At 43.7% G+C, this 21,157-nt stretch overlaps 1 protein-coding gene across 3 annotated transcripts in view; it reads left to right on the forward strand.

The window, feature by feature from the left end:
• The window catches only part of MINDY4 (MINDY lysine 48 deubiquitinase 4), a 512,572-nt gene that overhangs the window by 456,608 nt on the left and 34,807 nt on the right, over positions 1-21,157 (forward strand). For all 3 annotated transcript variants that reach the window (XM_085628881.1, XM_085628884.1, XM_085628882.1), the window contains exon 16: positions 13,726-13,906. In XM_085628881.1, coding sequence (XP_085485007.1) covers positions 13,726-13,906 — 181 coding nt within the window. The remainder of the gene's footprint in view (positions 1-13,725; positions 13,907-21,157) is intronic.

Raw genomic sequence — 21,157 nt, forward strand, 5'->3', positions numbered from 1 at the left:
GTTCCTTGTTTGAGCCATCTTTGAAGATATTATTCAAGCAAGCTAAACCTGCTTGTCTGAAAAAAAATCATTTTTTGTTATTTACAGGCTGTACTATACCCTGGCAAAGATTGCTAAATTTACCCCATCCCCCCCTCCCAAATGTTTTAGATGCTTATTACCTTTGGCTGACGATTTACATGTTTTCTTTGACTGCCCGGTCTTGAAGAATTTCTGGAAGGAGGTTGGAGATTCACTCCAAGACATTTTTAAGATTAGCATCAGTATTAACTTGTCATTTGTGTTTTTTGGAAACGATGGGCTAATATGTCATACAGTTTCTTCACTACAGAGAGGTCTTTTGTTATATCTGGTCCTTCTGGCCCGGAGAGAGATCTGCAAGAGATGGAAAGCCCACCAACAAGGGAGAGCTGGCTCAGGGCCTCATTCAATATGGCTTGTTTGGAGTATGAAAGTGCGGCAGACAAGTCATCTAATATTTGGCATCCTCTTATCTGTTGGGGCCGCAGCCTCCGGTTAATAGAATCGGTCCAATGATTACATCAAGCTCCCCTAAGATAAGGGGTTTGGTCGGGGACCAAGGTGATTGAGGAAAAGCCAGGAGGCCCTCAGAGGGTTAAAAGTCTTTATAAGATCCGCATAGAAATGTTTGGTAAGATGAGGACCCAAAAAAAAAAAAAAGGAATATGGATATTTTACAGACTAGGATTGCAGACATTGAAATCAAACCGAGCAATTTTGCTCAACAGACTCTAATTAATAACTCCCAAATGGTATTTTAGGGATCCTGGAGGAGAATCAGTGGATGACACTAGATATTTTGAGGTCAATTTGTTTCAAACAGCGTTCTCTCAGCTGGCTGACTGGGATATGAATAGCGCTATCCAGCGGGCACACCAATTTCCATTTCACAACCTTGGAGGAGGCCGAGGGGCTCAATATCCATGGGCCATCCTAATTTATGTTGGGAATTATATTTCACACCAGTTTATCCATCATGCTGCCTGCACTAGATGACCAGTTAGAGCACTGGGTATTTAACTATTAGTAAAATTTGACTTTTCCAAAGAAACTGTGGTCCGGTGATGGCGGCTACACCAACAAATTTCTGACCTTCAGAGGGTGGGAGCAATTGTGTTTCTGCTTGAACCGGCTACACTGAAGATTAGATACTAGAGCAAAAACTATTCTTGCAATGATGTGGCTCCAGTTAAGGATCTTATAGATCAATGGTCAAAGTCGACCTCCAAAGGGGGTGACAGTGAGATGGGCCAAGAATCAATATATTAAAGAATATGCACCCAATCCGTAATGCTCAATATCTCCGTACCACTAGTTAGGAAAATGTTGCCTCTTTCTCACTCTTGGCGTATCATGTTTTTTATTCTTGGTACAAATTTGTGTTTCCATGTATTAGTTTACCCTTTCCAGTTTTGTTGTAGGCTGGTGGGGCTTTCCATCATGAGAGCAGCTGATGCTATTGGGCAATTGTCTGGGGGTGGTTTGGTTCATACTGTCATCAGTGTGACAGTATTTTTGTGGGCTGGATCGGGTGGGGCTAGTGTGTGTCAGTGGGTCTTGAGTGGGGGTGTTCCGATAGGGAAAAGGTGCAAAACGTTTCTTCATTATCACAGTATGGTATCTGAACAGTGAACGTGGTGGATTGGTTGCAGGAAAATACCAAAGGCTTAAATCACACCAAAAGAAAGCATGTGCAAACCGCCATTAAAAAACAATGCTAAGTTAAAATGAAAAGCTAAAATAGAGACTAAATGTAAGCTACATAACAGGGTTACGAAACAGCTGAACTGTTTATACGACACTTGAGTACTCTAAAAGTACTGAATGTAGAACCTTGCATGTATATCATTTAGTCTGGATGAAAATTGCATGAATTACTAAATACCATTGATATACCTTTATTGTATATAACCCTAATCTCCTGGTCTGATTATAGCATGGTTATATATCTGGCTGGAGACACTGTAAACTTATGAATTTGGGGCATATAATGGGGAGGGGGCATATCCTTCCATTTGAACATCTGCGTCGAGATCAGGGGTTACCCAGTAAAGCTTTCCTGCAATATTTGCAACTTAGGGCCCGATTACGATGTAGTTAGGAAGGCCTCCTAACGGCATTTGCTCTGTCCGAGTCGGATCGGGAATGTGTCTTTCCGACCAAATCGAAAAGGTTTCTGACCTACCGAGTACGATGTGAGTTAGGCGTTAGAAATATCCCAATCCGAAACCGACGGAATTCCGAATGACTGAGCTGCACGGAGCAGAATCGTATGTCTCTATGGGCCACGTTTCCGATCACCCGATTATGATGCTGTATTCAGACAGCCTTTCCGAAACGTGCCATCTGATTTGAATCGGCAGTCGTAATCAGACCCCATGCACCCGGAGCCTTCCCAATCGAGCCATTGGGGGTACCCATGGGTACCCCCTTACCAGCCATGCACAATGTGGCAGGTACCATGGGGTGCCCGCCACAGGGTGCCCGATTTTCCCCAGCCACCCCTTCCTTCAATGGGAGACCATGCATTCAGGCGGAACATAGTCTCCCATTGAAGTCAATGGGAGTCCAACCAAATCGTATCTGGAAGCATCCGGATGCATCATACTCAGTCCGCCGGATTCTCCCAATCCGAAATGGTCGGAAACCATTCTCAAACCGATTTGGTTGGAGTGATTTCCAAACCACATCAGAATCGGGCCCTTAGTATTTTTTTTGCTGTAATTTGCTGAGAAAATATAGACCAGGAGAGAAATGATTTCCTGGATTTGGGTATCTTCATGATTCATACAGGTTGTATAAAGCATCATAATTCAAGGAGAGACGACTCATTATTATATGTTTGCTCGGAAGTGGAGTAGATATTTAGGCCAGCATGTGACACCTCAAGACATAGCTAAATGTAACATGCTGTATCAGATGGTGCCTAATGTATTGCGTATAAAGGCGCATCAGTACATCTCTAATGATCTTTACCATACACCTCTTTGATTATATAAGTGGGGAGTCAGAGACCAATCCCTGGTGTTTTCACTGTGGTATGTAGGGAGCAGATGCCATTCATATTTTTTCAAATTGTTCTGTGATTAAAATCTGCTGGAATTGTGTATTTGGGAAGATCAATTGATTAATTGACCGTGGTATGAAGTCCCATGTTAATTATTTTAAGACATTACAATCTGATATGACTCCCTCGTGACCTAAATTTCTTTTATAAATGTGAATTTAAATTCAGCATGGGCTAAACAACAACAAAATTCAAGAAGAAAACTTTGTTTATAAATATTAACATTATGTATTTAGCATCTTTGTTTTATCAAATTCTTTTCACTTTCTTTTTTTTTTTTTTTAATATAAAACCATTGTTGTAGACATATACAGACAAAATTGCATGATTGTTACATCAATTTTAAATACAAAACATTCTAGGTCAGTAACCCCAGAGTGAGAAAACAAGGCAAAAAATCCATATAGCCTATATCACAAACATTCAACCTCATATACACTCATACTACATTCACTAATACATATATCCGGAAAGTGGGAGACAAAAGGTTGCACAGTCTCCGCGACCAATTATAGCAGGATCTGAACAGCATTGGTCGACGCGCGTTTCGGTGGCTTAAAGAATGGTAGCACCACCTTCCTCAGGACCTTAGCCAGATATCAGAACAACACAAGAACATGCAGGGGAAACATGAAAGGTATAAACAACATTATATTCAAAGCCCATTTAGAGAACAAAGTTAGTCTATTGGACCTTAATGCACAAGGTATAATTCACGTAAAAAATAGTTAAGAGACAGAACTTACACACCTGAATTTAAAGACACCGACTAATGTGCACAACATGCAGCAAAGATCAACATTATTACCTCCCCATTTTCACTTTGGGGGCCATGTCAAATAAGGCTAAACATAGAAATGTGCATCAGCCACCTTGTGCCATAGTGAACGGCCTAAAAAAGAAGAAAGAACAGCCCACATAGTCAAAAAGAACTTGCCCAATGACTGTCCCGTGTTTCATTGTGAACGTCAATTGTGGGAAATAAAAGCTCATCGTAGGGTACTGGTACTGTCAATATTAAGGAAAGAGCCACTGACAGTCTCTGTCTTATGTGGCTATATTCTTGGTTGAAAGGACACGTTCTGTCAAGATAAATAACACAGAAGGTGTCATAAGTAAGGGAGACCGAAAGTAGTATGCTGGAAATATCTTTACAGAGGGCCAATGCTATCTTACCTAAAAATCTCATATCTGATAGAGACATCTAGCCGCAGATTCCTTAACTTAGAATATCCCCAGGCGTCAGACTGAATCCGGATATTTTTTTTGCAGCAGTACCTCTGCGTGCCGGGGGTCGGCGCCACACGACCCCGCCCTGACGTCGTCCACGGACGTGATGTCACCGAGGTCATATAAGTCCCTACTGGCACGCTGACGTCAGTTTCCTTCTTTTCGCGGATGTGGAGTAAGCGGTTCCTCTGGCCTGTTTCGGGCCCTTTTTTGACGCTTCGCGTCTGGAACAGAGTACCATGCCTTTGGGCTTTAAAAACTTGTACCGCCTGTTCGCGGCAAATGTCCGTGACCGACCTACACCTTATCTGCATGTGGTGTCTGAGCGAACACCACGACTCGACGGACTGCGACGCCTGCCAACACCTCAAGCCGAAGTCCCGGCGGGAGCGCAGGATGAAGCTGCTTTCGGCTCGTCTGTCCCGGTCGGAGTCGTCTCGGCCCCTGGCCTCCTCAGTGGCGACAGGTCCCTCTGGCAGTGGGTTCCATTTGCGGCATCGGTCGCCCTCTGGTTCCCAGGTGTGTCGTTCGCCTCACTCGGGTAAGTCACAGCGCATGTTGCCGAGGTCCTAGACCTCACTTCCTTTGTTTGTCGGGGGCACTAGTTCCCGGAATCCTCCGGACGTGCGCCCCCGGGAGTCGACCCTTCTTTATCCGCCAAATCCTGGCGCGGGGGTGACTCGGACCCAGATGGAGGCCTATGCCGCGGCCCTGCAGGCCTCCCTTGGGTCCCCTCCTCTCCTTGGGGCATCCTCGGAGCCTCCGCTGTGGGTGGGGTCTCTGGTGGACACGCCGGCAGGTTCGGCCCCTGGTGCCGACTGTACCCCTTACCTCTAGGGATGATGGAGATGTGGCGTCGTAAGGGCGCGGCGCGGTTGGTTCCCCCTGTTTGACCCATAGCACCCCTGCACCGCATAGTCCAGTGGGGCTCCCTGTGGCGCAGCAGGTGGTTGCTGGTGCTCACAGCCCTGCTTTGAGTACACCTCAGCCTTCCGGACAGACGGCTGCCTGTCCGGAGGCGGGGTCGGCACGGGTCTAGCGTCGTAGACTTGCCTTCCCTGCTCTGGCGCAATCCCCTTCTTCATCGGAAGCGGAGCTCGTCGTGGTTGAGGTCGAGTCGGCGCCGAACGAGGCCGAGTTGGCAACTGACGGGGCTGAGTCGGTGCCAGACGGGGCCGAGTCGGCACCGGACGGGGCAGGGTCGGCGCCGACCGAAGTCGCCCAGGCGCCGCCCCGACGCAGGATTATTGACTCCTCTCTGGGGGCTTCTGGGGGGAGTTCGGCATCGCTGCAACGCCAGATTTGTCCTTGCCTCTCCCCCTTTGGAATATGTGGCCCCGGCGGACTCCCCGCCTCCTCAGGACCCTCATTCATCAGTGGGGCTTCCTTCTTTTTGGCAGAGGTCGCATCCTCAGTTCATTGGTCAACCTCTTTGGGGTGGGAGGCTTAGTTTACAGCCCTCACCCACAGATAAGTTGTTGTTCCCTCCTCGGAGGGCTACCGAGGCGGGTGTGGCGTTCCATAGGGTTGTCTCCTTGGCCGCTCGTGTTCTGAGTATGCACCCTCCTTCAGTCCCCCTACCAGTTGACCCTCTGCTGGATGTCCTCCACCACGGTTCAGGGACTGTAGAGCCGCTTCTACCCTTCAAAGCTTCTCTTTATGGTGCCAGCTTCCGGTGATCTGGTGGCTCGTTCTATCTTGTACCTCCACCGTCCTGCTATACATGATCCAGTTTGTTTATTTGTTCACCCAGACGTTCAGGGGTTTGTCCTGCAAACTGCTTTCCCTTCCTTGCCTCAGCTGTTGCTTCCTCCCTCTCGGGAGTCCAGATGGCTGGAGTCGTGGGGCCGTAACATTTTCGCATCCACTAGCGCAGCTCTTCGATCACTAAATACAGTGTGTATCTTGGCTCGGGCTACTTCTGCCCTTTGGAACTCTGCCGAGTCTCTTCTATCGGTCAATTCTGAGGGCGCTTTTGTTGACCTCCTTCCTCTTCTCTGTGATGGCTGTGATTTGGTGGAATTTACAATCCGCTCGGCCTTGGATACTGCGGATTCCTTAGGCCGTGCTATGGCTGGTTCGGTGGCCCTACGGCTCCATGCTTGGGTGCGGGATGGCGTCTTTCCGGAGAATACTCGGGAATGCCTTGTTGACCTACCCTTTGATGGGGTCCTTTTGTGTGATTCCCACTCCGATTCAGCTGTTCAGCGCCTCCTTGCGGGATTTTGTCCTCCCCCCATAGGTCTGTTTTCAACGGTTTCCCTTTCACATGATCTGGGGTGGTTACCCCTTTATTTGGCGTCCACCACTTGCACTATGCGTTTTTTGGGCTGGCGGTAAGCCTACTGTGGCGGTGTTCCACAGATTGTTTGTGTTCTGTCCTCTGATTGTGGTTTGCCCTAAAAGGTGTTCCTCCATGGTTCTTGGGGGTGTGCCAATCTCCAAGTGGAGTACCTGTATGCTATTGTATAGCTCTGCTATGCGTCACGCGGGCATGGAGGTCCCTTTGGGCTGTCTACGTCCAATGACGCCCTTGTCTTACCTTTGCATGGTGTTCAGTGTTGTGCCTTTGGCGCTATCTCCTTTACGCCGTGGGTCTCGCCTTGCTTGAGCCTTGCGAATGTGCCTCATTCTCCTCTTTTGGAGATTTTCAATGTGTTTCGACACGCTTTAAAACGCGACTACCTCTTGCCACGGATGCACTAGGTGGGTTCCTCCTACGGCACTCGTAGTTGCGTGGTCGTAGCTCACCCCCCTTGCTCCCCACCTCTCTTCGCTACTGCGAAGTCTGGTCCTACATCTCTGTGTTTCAAGGAGCAAGTCAGTGCTTGTACTCGAGCTTGCCCTCGTTCTGCACGGCGGTGGCTTTTCTAGCACCTTTATGTGCACTTCGGTGTCTTTCCCTGCATCTTTGACAATAAGGGTTCCTTGCGTTCCACTCCCTGGGATGGTCCGCACGCTTCACGATGCTTCTTTCTTGGCCTATACTAAACAGTCCCACTCTTCTGTAGGGGGGTGCATTTCCCCTCACAGTCAGAGGAAGTGGTCTGGAGATCTGAGGTTCTACTCAACAGTTATGCGTGTTCCTATTCACAGCTCCTATTGGCACTTTTGGTGCCTCTGCGGCCACTCCCTTTGGATGTGTCTTTTTTACTGGGACAGGACAGATGGTCCAGTGGTAACTAGAAGGAGTTCTGAATGCTTTTTGACAAGGGTTCAAACCCCAGCTAGGGAACTTCAATTTACGTCACCCTATTCTATGTCTCCTGTGCCTGCAGGACAGCCCCTCTGATGCAGGTTGTCCAAGGTGCTGCACCCTGCTTCTCTGTATTTCGTGGGTGAGTTCTTCCCTCGACCTTCAAGCTCCCTCGTTGGGCAGTTCCATGCTCATTTCAGCTTTTGCCATGGCTGTCTGCTTGGTGTTTGTTTTAGTTGTGGTCCGCTTCAGCGTGCTTCAGAGTGATACTATTCGCCCCGTCACACCTTTTGGTGAATAGGTGTGATCTTGGCGTGTCTTTGTTCCTGCCTGCTCTTCTAAAATGTTGCTCAGTTCCTGCCTCTGCCCTTCACTTCTGGCTTCTGGCTGTGGCCTCTCCAGCTTCCCTGCGTGGGCTAGCCTGGTAGGCTCTGGTTACATTTCTTGTTATCCTCTTGCTTTCGTTGGTGTCCACTTAATGCACCATTGAGCCAGGAGTAGTCCTTCTCCATCCTTCGTTATGGACTCTCTCTTCTGTTCTGGAATATGGCTAGTGCTGTTTATACATCTCATACTCTTACGGGTATGGTGTCGCACTATTCTGGCAGTTTGGGATGTCTTGTCTTTTGCTCTTTCGGGCCACTTGGGTTGCTGTCTGGCTGTTCCGCCACAGCCTTCCCCATGGTCCGTAACTCAGTGCTTCGGGCACTTTCTGTTGTTCTGTCGCAGACCCACCTCCCCCTGGGGGTATGGCTGTGGTATCTATTCTAAGTTAAGGCATCTGCGGCTAGATGTCTCTATCAGATGTACGAGTTACTTACCTTCGGTAACGATGTATCTGGTAGAGACGTTGTCTAGCCGCAGATTCCTTAACGTCCACCCATCCTCCCCGTTCTGCGAGAACCTTGCCAGGTGGGTTATCCACTTTGTCTCCTTTCAGTTGCCATTGGTTTTCTTTCAGGGTGCTCACATTGTTGTGCCCTCTTTAAGAATTGCCATATGCGGCTGCCTCTCTCCAGGTGGCTTCTTTCCTGTAAAACGGTGCCTTTTCATTCACCATTGTCAGGAGATTCTTCTTCTTCTCCTGTTGCTTCCCTCCCGCATTCTCCATTGAGTCAGGACTCTTGTCTCCTCTATAGTAGCCTTCTTTGGGGATCTGCTGGGCTATGTTTCGGTCTTCCCTTGCTTAGGGAAATACCATTATTTTCATACCTTCTCGCAGTGGACTGTTGTTCTTCCTGTGTCCCGTCCTTGTTGGTCGGCACAGTTCTACATGGTAATAACAATCTTTCTTGCCTGTTGCGATATTCTTCCCTTGTTACTCAGCCTTTGGAGAAGGTCCATGCTTCGCTTTGCGGGGTTTTATCTCAGAGCTTTGCTCTGCCTTTATTTCTTCTCGTATAGGTAGACAGTGTCTGCTACTGACTTTTATGATGGTGTTTTGCACCATCCACCTTCTTTCTTTCTTTTAAGGATTTTTCATCCTTCGCACACTGTTCCCATACTCTCACAATTTTGTTGGTGGCTGCGCATTTTGCCACGGAAAAGTTTCTCCGAAGAAAACTGACGTCAGCGCACCGGGAGGGACTTATATGACCTTGCTGACGTCACATCCGTGGACAACGTCAGGGCGGGGTCATGTGGCCCCATCCCCCGGCGCGCATAGGTACTGCTGCAAAACATTTTCCGGATCCAGTCTGACGCCTGGGGATATTCTAAGTTAAGGAATCTGCGGCTAGACAACGTCTCTACCAGATACATCGTTACCGAAGGTAAGTAACTCGTACATATATACTGTGCACTAGATATAGTGTGTATACATGAATTGTATCAGCGGGGTGGAATCTACTGTGAAAAAAACCCAGAAAATTGGTATATCTGGAAGGAAGGTATGATAGTAGCTGCTGTTCTGTCTGAGTCATAAAATACAACATACCTTGTAGTGAAAATTATTTGTATCAGTTAATCGTATTAAATATTTCTGTGCCTGTCAGCTTCGTGAGTATCTAATTTTCTATATTATGAACTCGTCAAAGTCCGTGCTGAACGGCTCTACGAAAGAATTACATGGAGTTCATTAGTTCTAGGTCATATTGCTTAAAAAGAGCTAACCATCCGGGTAACACTCAAAGTGTATTGTGTCGCTAGGCTATTACATCATAGACCACGCGTATTACAAATTCCATTTGCGTATCTTTGTGTTCCAAATATAGCCAAATAGCTCCTGGTTAAGCTTTATGACTAGACAGTATGCCATACATAAGCCTCTAAAACATTAACCCGGAAACATGTTCTGCAAGGTTCACTGCGAGTACATGTTGGGGATTCTAAATAATAGTTGATTAATAAAGGCTACAAGGAACTGTTCCTGATATTGAACACAGAAAAGGCAATCTACCGCTAGCGGTCAGGAGTGATAGCGTATATTAACAGTGCACAATAGAAGAATATGTCGGGTGCCGAGTTCGGTCTTACCATAGTATGTAGGCACAGAGTCATTTGTAGGTCAATAACGAAGGGACCGGACGGAGAACCCAGCGAAGTTGAACTTATTATTGAAATTATTTTAGGACCTTCCAGGGAAATTGCCACTCGGCTGGTTGGTATTTATTTCAAGGTAATTGCATTGGCCAGATTGGGGTTGGTGTGATTTTGGCTACAGAAGGAACCACCTCACCCATTATCTTGGTGGTCAGAGTTTATTATCATGTGTGGTCTGAAAATGTCATTATTATAAAGTGATAATCATAGGTCAAAGATTTTTCTTATTGGGGATCCCATAAAAGCTTGGCTTTATAAAAATTAGATCGGATACGATCCTGTATGACAAGGTTGGGTTGATATAGCTTTCTATTATAATATTTTACTCTTGGATGCCAATTGCGGAAATATATGTATATTGTGCTTAGGATACCGTTATCCGACATATGTGAATTTCTTGTTCCGATGCATGAAGTATTTTTGTACATACATTTACTACTCTTTTGCTTACTTACTGTGGCTGTTTATGTTTTGACTTTAAGTGGCTATAAAAAACAAAAAGATGTCCTAAATGATGTGATAGAACATATCATGAGTGATGTAATATGTGAAGTCCTAAGCAGTGCATGGCGGGGCGCAAGTTATAGTTAGCTTGCGAGCTATAGCTGGTGAATTTCTTTTTTTTTTAGTTCAGAACATTAATGTTGTCACAGACATTTTCACCTAACTATAACCTTTTCATTTTTAGTGACTATGTATATATGGTGGTGGCCACCAGGTCTGGTGACAACCAGTCATTTTGCAAAATAATTACCCATGAAGACAGGAGTTCCAACTTAAAGATTGACTGTTACCTGAAATCTGGGGCTTGGATAGACCACCTCACAAAGTTATATGATCACACCTCAATTGAGCTTACTGCACCTGCTTGACCCCACCCAGACCCTACTTCCTTGGATCTATATTTTACAATTGAGGAAACTAGGGTATCTATTACTGCAATTAAACTGGGCAAGGCGACGGGTCCACATAAAATCCCTGGCGAGCTACTGTGTTATGATATGTCAGTTTGGGCCCCATTTGTCAACTGCTTGAGCAGTGCCATAGCTGGAGGGGCTCTGATCTCCGACACATGGAAAAGGGCAGAAAATATCCATATTCATGAAAAGGGGGACCGGAGGTGACCTGGTAATTATAGGCCTATAAGCCTCTTGGATATTCTCCAAAAGGTATATGCGAGGCAGTTGCTATTTAAATTAAATGACTGGATTGAGGATGCAGAAATGTTTTCCCTTTACGAGGACAGGTTCAGACCCAAAGTCAGCATGACAGATCAGGTCTTGAGGCTGCTCCTTATAATCTGGAAGTATACAATGCTTAAAGAAGGTCATCTGTATATAGGCTTTGTTGACCTTAAAGCAGCTTTTGATTTGGTCTCTTGGGGGCTCATTTGGGTATCACTAAAAACTTGAGGGGTTCCTGACGTCCTTCCTGGCCAACTGGTTAGACTACATCAAGATAATTATGCCCAGGTGCGATGAGGTCCCCATGGGCAACTAACAGATCGAATTCCAGTATTTAGCGGTGTGAGACAAGGGTGTGTGTTGACTCCCACTTTCTTCTTCCTATTCGTCAGTGATGTTATTGAGGCCCTCTGTTTAAGGTAATATTGATGCCCCCAAACATGAAGGGGAGAGTGTCCCTGCCTTACAATTCTCAGACGACACCCTCCTGTTCTCCCAGACCCCTATGGAATTGCAGCAATTATTGGACAACTTTAATAACTTTTGTGGGGCAAGGGGTCTGGAAATCAATTTCTTGAATACCAGGTTTATGGTAGTTGGACCCCATAGATCATTTAAAAATGCCTTATCCCTGGGAAATGAGAATCTGGAGCAAGTCTTCAGATTACTGTATTTGGGCATTATGCTCAGTAGCAGTGCTTCATGGTCTTCCCATATCTAGAAGAGAAGGTTGTGCTTCAACACCAGGCCTCAATCGTTTATGAAAAATACCACGGGTCAACTTCAAGAGCCCTACTGCCAGCCATAGAGATATACAAATTAAAGGTGCAATTAGCTGCGTTATATGGCACTGAAATTTGGGCCCATGCGAAAACAGACCCCACTTATGTTTAGCAAGAATAAATTCATTTGCTTGCTCCTCCATCTTCACAGAAGTAGCCCCTTAATCCCAATGTTTCTTGATTTGGCACTTAAATGGGTGGGAGAAATTGTCTGGCTCAGGCCACTTACATTTCGATGAGGATTTGGACCACGGAGGAGTTTAAGCTATACCGGAATGCAGTAAAGGAAATGCTGTCTCTTGACACAGGCCTATCTTTTCTGTGGTTTAGGCATGTACGTCTCTAGTTTGAAAAATGTGGTCTTGGATACTTTTGGTCAGACCCTACATTGTTGACTGGTGCCTCAAAGAAACAACTCAAAACCTGTTTTGGGGAATATATTCAAGCTAATCTCTTCCATGCTTCTAGTCATGGAAGTCTGGCAAACCAATTCTTGCTCCTCAAAGATCTTGCTTCATATGAAGCCTTTTTCAACATCCCTCTACAGCAAATGGCAAAAACTCTGTATCTAAAGTTCCGTTATGGAATCATGAAATAGGATCTTTTACATCCATGTGGAATACTGGCAGGAGCACTGATCTTACTGATCTCTGTACAATGTGTTTTCTGTCAGTCAGAGAAAATATAAGACACTTTCTGTTCTTTCGCCTTTTATATAGTAAGCCCAGAAGTAAATGGATCCGTCCATTGTATAGCTATCTAAACATCAGGAGGCATACTGATGCCTTAAGGGTGCTAAAGGGTGATACATCCCTTTATACCGTGGCTACTCTAAGTTCATACTTATTTACAGTGGGGCTGATAAGGAAACAAAAAGGCCAAAAACTCTAGATTTGGTTGAGCTGGTTGACTGGCAAAGCGGGTTGGGCCACATTAAATATATCTGTTGTCTCCTTGATCAACTTAGGAACCCATGATTTAACTTGATGTCTAGAAAACATGCGCTAGCTTTAGGTACACCTCTTTTAAATTGTTATGAAATTCGACTTCTGTCCCCTCTAAATTGCTCCCTACCGTACTGCAGGGAAATGTTTAATTGATTAGTCTTTTAGTTATATAGAATTTGTATAGTACTTTGGTAGTAAATAGTTTACATTGTGTATTATCTTATGTATTACTTGATTCTAAGGAATATGTAAATTACTCATGCCTCCCATTCTATGAAAGAGGGGCACAGATCGGCTATGAAATATTATTAATTGTAATTTTTGCACATTGCACTTTTTTGCTTGGTCCTAGACTTTAAATGTACTATTTAAGTGTGGGATAATCTTATAAAATGAAATGTTTTATTGAATGTATGTTTAATGAAATCTAATTTACGAAATAGGCCTTTACCTGCCACCAGACACCAACACAACAGGCTTAGTTTATATTTCCGCACATTTATTTATTGTTTGCTGTGACGCGTTTCGGCAGTAACTTCTGCCTTGCTCACACAATGGACGCCATTACTTCCCATGATTTGTTTTAGAGCAACATATATATGTATATATACATATATATAGTGTTTAGTATATACATTTTTGCATGTCATCGTTTTGAAACTGTGTGTGGTTGTATTAGAGATACAATGAAATCAGGAACTATTAACGGCTATTTTTTTTCTCTAGCCAATAATATGTACATTTTCTTTTGTTATAGGTCGGTTCTTACCTTAAAACCCCAAAGTATCCTATATGGGTAGTGTGCAGTGAAAGCCACTTCAGTATAATCTTTTGTTTGCGGAAAGAACTAATGAATGACTGGAAAATGGAAAGGAAGTTTGATCTTTATTACTATGACGGCCTAGCAAATCAGCAGGAAGAAATACGGTTAACAGTGGGTAAGTACTAAATGGCAAGTTCTCACTTTTTGATCTATAGATTGTATTTCCATCATACATTGGTAAACCACTGAGATAAGTAAACACTTATGGGTTCATTGAGTCTGTTCGAAACATCAAAAAACTCTAGCCTATAAGTGAAGCTAGGGAGTTGAAGCTAGGGAAGTGTACATTGAGTGGTGAATATTTGTCTAGTCTTTTAATCATAGGGTGAAGTCCATGCTGTGCTGGAACTGGGAGTGCATTAACACAGGGGGGCACAACAAGTGCCCCCCTGCATGCAACAACATGCATTGGTCAAGGGGGGGCCTCTAGGGCCCTCTTTGTTTCCTGACCGTCAACAGTTACATGGAGTAAGAACCTCCATGAGATTACTGGTGGTCAGGAAACTTGTAATATGCATGGTGGTGCTGCAGGGGCTTTGGAAGCACATTGTGAGCCCCTGACCACTGCGCCACCACCAGGTAACGCGGTTTCCTGGCATTTGCGGTGTCCAATGGTTGTGCAACCGCCAAAGTAGTAATACGGCCGCCGGCCCGCAGGTGCAGCGGTGGCTAGACCGCCACCTCCGCACCACCGTGAGTTTGGCTGTCCACAGACCAACAAACTCATAATTAGGCCCTTAGAGTTGATGGTCTCTGACAGAAATATATCCTTTGTGAGGGGGATTACATAATTTAGACTCGATTGTTTACTTTACATGACTCTACCGGAGCAAAGTGGACTTTTCTACACTTCCCAACCAACTCCTCTTGTGTCTCTGGTTAGGTAACACAAGCTCAGGAAGGTTGAGCTGCCAAAGGTGCATTACGTGGAGTTGAATACAAATAGTGGATTAGGCCCTGTTGGTACTTACCTTCGGACTTAGAAGAAGTTTAAAGAAAACATTTCTGAGAATGTGGAAGATCAACAAGACAAGGCTACAGGCAGTGGCGAGGAGCAGGCGTTGTCATCGGAGAGCTGCTGGACGAAGTTATGGTGAAGATGTCTTCTTTCAGACTTCGATCCTTATTTAGATCGTGGTAGATGGAATACTCCATCACAAACGTGACGGATATCCCATCTGCCGTCTTACAATCTCTGTAGGATACAAAGGGATCGAAATACAGCAGATGGGCTATCCGTCACGTTTGTGACAGAGTTTTCCCCTCCTCCAAGATGTAAATCAGGCCCTTAGTCTCTTTTTTGGAAGTTGAAAACCTTCAGCGGGAATAGGCTGGAGGTTGTTGCTGACGAGAGTTCCATGAGGCCAGATACCTCTTTTGTGAAGGACCGCTGAACAGGATTTGCTGCTGCAGCTAAGAACATAGTGGGAGCTTCCACGAAGTCAGGCCGAATGGCGATTCACCTTTGGTGGATAAATGAACAGGTCAGTACTGCTCTCCTCTCCTTTCTCAAAGCAGGTCCTAGACAAAAATTCCCAAGTATTGCATTTTCTCTATCTTGGCACCTTTAACACCACCACCAGTCCAGGACTGGAGGAACACCAATTGAGGGGGGGATAGGACTCACTCAGGCTGGGTCCAGGTGTGGGTTCAAGATAGTTGGAGCTTTTTCTGTTTATGAGACTCTGATCAGGAGGCCAGCCAACTAGACTTTACGTCACTCTGGGTTCAAAAAGTGGAACAAGGCTCAAGCAGCTGGACAGGTTTCAGGCAGCAAAGCAGTCCTTCCAGGTGCAGCAAGGCAGTCTTCTGAAGAACACAGCAGAAGGCGGCAGCCCTCTGAGAGTCCTTCCTCAGGTCTAGAAAGTGAACCAAAGAGTATGATTGAGGCTCCTGTCTTTATGCCTGATGCCTTTGTTGAAGTATGAGAAGTTTCTAGATAATTCCTCTATTTTAAGTGCTTGAGATTTCCTGCTACCCCTGCCCTGGCTCCAAGCTGGTTGCATGAGCAATGCAGGGGTGACAAGTCATTTTTGTGAAGGCAGATTACAGCCTATTTAGTTGAGTGCGGCTGTGCCTGGCTCCGCCCCCCATCCTGCCATTGATGGCCCACCCAGGCACACCTAATCCCTCTATTGTGTGGCTGTCTTTGAGAAATAAACAACGTCCATCTGCCAAAGAAATAAACAACGTCCATCTGCCAACTACACCCAGTCATGTGATCCATGAACAGGCGGAAGGCACCAAAAAGTAAGGATAGGAAACTGCCAACTTTCTCGACGTGGCATTTTCAAAATTGTAACTTGAAATCTGCCTTTTTCCATTAAAGAGGATTTTTAATTACATTACACGAAACATGAAATATTTACCTGTTCTCAATCAAATGTTATCACTTAATAAATGTAATAAGGCATCCCAATTTTATCCGATGGCAGAGATAGGCCTCACAGTAGCGAAAAACTAATTTAGGAGTTTTTACTACCACAACATGTAAAACTTAAAAGTACATGTCCAACCTTTTAATTACAATGCACCCTGCCCTATGGGCTACCTAATGCATACCACGGGGTGGCTTGTATGTAATAAAAGGGGATTTTAAGGCCTGGCAAGGTGGCTATTTTGCCAAGCCAAATTGGCAGTTTAAAACTGCATTCAGGCTAAAATGGCAGGCCTGTGACATGTTTAAAGAGGCTACTTAAGTGGGTGGCAAGATATGTGCTGTAGACCCACTAGTAATATTTAATTTACAGGCCCGGGTATGTAGCCTATCACTTTACTAGGGACTTATAAGTAAATTAACTATATCAATCAGGTGCATGCCAATTTTACCATGTTTGAGGCACATGCACTTTTTCACTGGTTAGCAGTCCTAAAGTGCATAGGGTCCTAGAGCCCCCCCAAAAATTCAGAATAAATAGGAGTGTGAAGGCAAAAACGTTTAGGGGTGACTTAGTCCAGCACTATTTTTGCCCAAATGTAAGAAAAGCAGGGAAAGTGTTGAACTTTAGAGGGTTAGATTTACTCTTCCCATTCCAATCAAAGCAACAGTAGGGTAAGTGTTAATCTTTAGAGGAACCGATATACTATTCCCATTCCTAAACCATTTATAAGAAATACTAAAATACATAACAAAAGAAAAATATTTAAACATATTTAAAATAAAAAATAATTGCACTGTAGATGAATACATTTGAATGCAATGGAAACAAAATAATTGCACAATACAAAATGAATTTTAAAAATATAAAAGAAGTTAAAAAGGTGTAAAATATACTTGCCTCCCTACTATCCAAAAAACCCACCAACAAACACAAAACGAATTATATAAATGAAACATGTTTAATATTAAATAGTTATTAAATAAACATATACAATTGAAACAAATAAATACAAAACTCATTTACTTTGTTTATTAAATACACTGATTAGCAAATTATTAAAAAACAAAAAAGACATAAAATATCTATTAATCAATAAGAATTTACAAAAATAACCATCAGCTAATTTATTAATTAACATAAAATTCATTATAAATATAAAGCAAGAATATATATTTTCAAAAATTTCCCATCCTAATCCCCTACAAGCCCAACTACCCGCAACTGAATAAAAAAAGTACTAATTAAATTTTAGAAAATGCAAATTACACACAAAAAATCGCCCACTATACTAAAATAATTAAAATTACAATTAATCAATTGAATAATTACACATAACTGCTAATTAATAATTTCATTAACATGGAAAACAAATAAAAAAGCAAACTTTCCTTCTAATCCACTACAAATCCAACAACCAGCTACTAAATAATTACACATTACAATTTAAAACCATACTACTAACAATTTAAAACCATAATACTAACGCCTAAAACAATATAATACCTAAAAAAAACAATATGATAACTAGTATATATAATGTTCATTAAAATTGGATTTAATACAAGTATAATAAAGTAAGCAATATTATATACAACAATATTTTGAAAAAACAATATTAATTACCTAAAAAAAACAATATTCTTACCTCGTTTATTATGTTGACCAATATTTTTGACTTGATGATATTTTGACATGATATTCTTCTACCATGATTTTAATTCCTCTACATTTTGGTAATTCTGTGCTGCAGGCAGCTGCTGAGCCCTGCTCCTCTCCACCTTCCTTCTGAACAACAGGGATCAGAAGCAAATGCTCTCTCCAATTTTGCTCTTGTGCCACCCACACCCAGCCCACCTGCACCTTAGCCATCTGAATAGTCAGCAAACTCATTTACCACATGCTTTTTGCAGCTGGTACAGGGTGCAGTGATACTCCCTATTCCGAGAGGAAATAATTGGTGAACCCTGGAAGGGGCATTGGTAGGATGCTCCCAAGAGCACAGTCAGAGTTTGGATCTGTCACAAGCATCTAAAAAACAGATCTGGTCTCCAAAATTTGAAAACAAAATTCATTAAAATGGAATGATTTTTTTATGGATTTCTGTAAAGTAATGGTCTAATAGTAACATATATATATATATATATATATATATATATATATATATATATATATATATATATATATTCACTGAAAAAACCATAGGTTTCACACATGTTATAGTTAGCGGAAATTTTACTGATAAAAAACCAATGAAATTCCCCCGTTATAGTTAGTGCAGGCAACTATACCTCACGCGACCGCAATCCTATACCGGGGGAATTTCATTGGTTTTTTATCAGTAAAATTTCCGCTAACTATAACATGTGTGAAACCTATGGTTTTTTCAGTGAATTTGCAAGGTTTTTTAAATGCTAATTCCTAACTATAACGTGTGTGAAACCTATGGTTTTTTCAGTGAATTTGTACGGTTTTTTAAATGCTAAGTTACTTTACGCCATTCGTGGCGTGCGCGCCCACTTTACGCAGTTAGTGCCGTGCACGCACGGTGGGCACGCGGTGCGCTACGCGCACCGCGTGCCCACGTTACGCTAGATGGGCCATGTACGCACGATGCGCTTCGCGCACCGTGCGCACATGGAGGACATATGATGCACTTCATTTTGAAAGGTAATATTTTAATTTTTCGTATATTTTATAAGCCATGCACAAATGGTGCCCTTCGGGCACCATTTGCACACGGGGTGAAGAGAGTGTGGATAATTTTTTTTTTTATTATTTTTTGTTTTAATATTTTAGTTTATCTCATGTATAATAAGCCAATTGCACAATTGGTGCGCTTCGGGCACCAATTGCACACGGGGAGGAGAAAGTGTGGATAATTATTTTTTTAAAAAAAAATTTTACCGTACGGTAAGCGTAATCGGCGAAATTACCGAAAAAAATAAAAATTCCGTTTTTGGCCTTGGGGGATCTTTGGGGACTCCCTCAACATGGCTATGTGTGTGGGAGCTGTCTAAACAGCCCCTTTACATGTTTTTGGGCTTTATATTTTAAAAATCACTCTCAGTGCGAGAGAGAAAATGGCGGCCGCCACTTCCTGGTTTCGGCCGATTCGAATGTTTACTAAGATCTAAGAGCCAATCAGAATCGCGCTCTCGCACGCCACCGTACGCGTACGGTAAGCGTACCGTAAGCGCACCGTAAGCTGTCTCAGATATATATATTGATTTAAAGGCTATTTTCTCAGAATCTACTGAACAGATTTACACCAAACCTACAAAAGGCACTTCCTTGACCTGAGGACTACCTCTCTGCCAAATTTCAAGTAATTCTGTTCAGCCGTTCGAGCTGTAGCTGTGTCTAAAGGTCCTATGGAAAAATGCATGGGAAAAACGCGTTTTGGGACCCCCCTTTTATCTCAGCCCCTGCTTGACGAATCCCCCCGAGACTTTCAGGGTAGGAGCGGAGCGTAGCGCCCCACCTATTTTGAAAAATTCGCGAGGATTCGTCAACCGGCGCCAAAGTTATTCAAAATAGAATGTTGCGGATTTCCTATGGAAACGTGGTCCTAACTATAACTACCTACTGGCGACCGCCAGTAGGTAATATATATATATATATATATATTTGTTTTCTCACAAATCCATACAGAGTTATGATTCTCATTATTTCCCCACTAAGGTATTAAGCGGCAGCATGTCCAGCAACCTACGACCTTTTCCCTACTGATGACGGAGGAATCCAGAAACACGTGTCTAGGGCTACGTGATAACAAATTAAGGCATTAGCCTATTATTATTACGAACTTTGTACTGAACTGAAAATGATGCACTACATCGACCAAGATGCCCAGAGGTAATGACGCTGAGACGTGATGACAGTGTGCTCCTAACTCCTTTCACTGTTTGAAAGGCTCCCGCGAGCGGCCTGAGTTGACAAACTTGGGAGCGCCTGCATGCCCTGAGTGGAATTATGCCTGTGAAAATTAAGCGGCAGCATGTCCAGCAACCTACGACCTTTTCCCTACTGATGACGGAGGAATCCAGAAACACTTGTCTAGGGATACGCGATAAAAAATTAAGGCATTAGCCTATTATTACTACGAACTTTGTACTGAACTGAAAATGATGCACTACATCGACCAAGATGCCCAGAGGAATGACGCTGAGATGTGATGAAAGTGTGCTCCTACCCCCTTTCACTGTTTAAAAGGCTCCCTCGAGCTGCCTGAGCTGACGAGCTTGGGAGCGCCTGCATGCCCTGAGTGGAATTATGCCTGTGAAAATTAAGCGGCAGCATGTCCAGCAACCTACGACCTTTTCCCTACTGATGACGGAGGAATCCAGAAACACGTGTCTGGAGATACGCGATAACAAATTAAGGCATTAGCCTATTATTACAATAAACTTTGTACTGAACTGAAAATGATGCACTACATCGACCAAGATGCCCAGAGGTAATGACGCTGAGACGTGATGACAGTGTGCTCCTACCCCCTTCCCCCAGAAAGATATTGTATGTTGTTGAGCCGTATGCCTAATCAGCCAAGCAGAATTGAAAGAAAGTTAGTTTACGTTTAAAAAAAAAAAATTGGGACTTATTGGGCTTCCCTTTCAGCAAAAGCAAGGGAAGGAGCCCCGTCTGCCTTCTATGAACTGGCAACTACTTTAAAAAGGCTGATGGAGTGCTACTGGTGAATCATGACCGGTTGTACACAGTGTTCCCTTTGTGTGTCTGTAGCAGTAGCTCTAGCCTGCAAATGAAGTATTCTGACAGGCAAGCTGCCTATGTTTCATTCAGGGTGCTAGTTTGGATTTATAGAGTGCCCCATACCACAAGCCTGTAAAAAACAGATTGTACTTTTACCCTAATTTATGGTACTCAATTGACCGTTGAAGGATGGATGGATGAGTTACCTTACCTGCAGAAAACTTTAAATGTCAGTGGCTAGTGTTAATTCACAGAGTCATCTTGCCAAAAAATAC

Source organism: Triturus cristatus, chromosome 10, assembly GCF_964204655.1.
Source record: "Triturus cristatus chromosome 10, aTriCri1.1, whole genome shotgun sequence".
In the NCBI taxonomy this organism is placed as follows: Eukaryota; Metazoa; Chordata; class Amphibia; order Caudata; family Salamandridae; genus Triturus; species Triturus cristatus.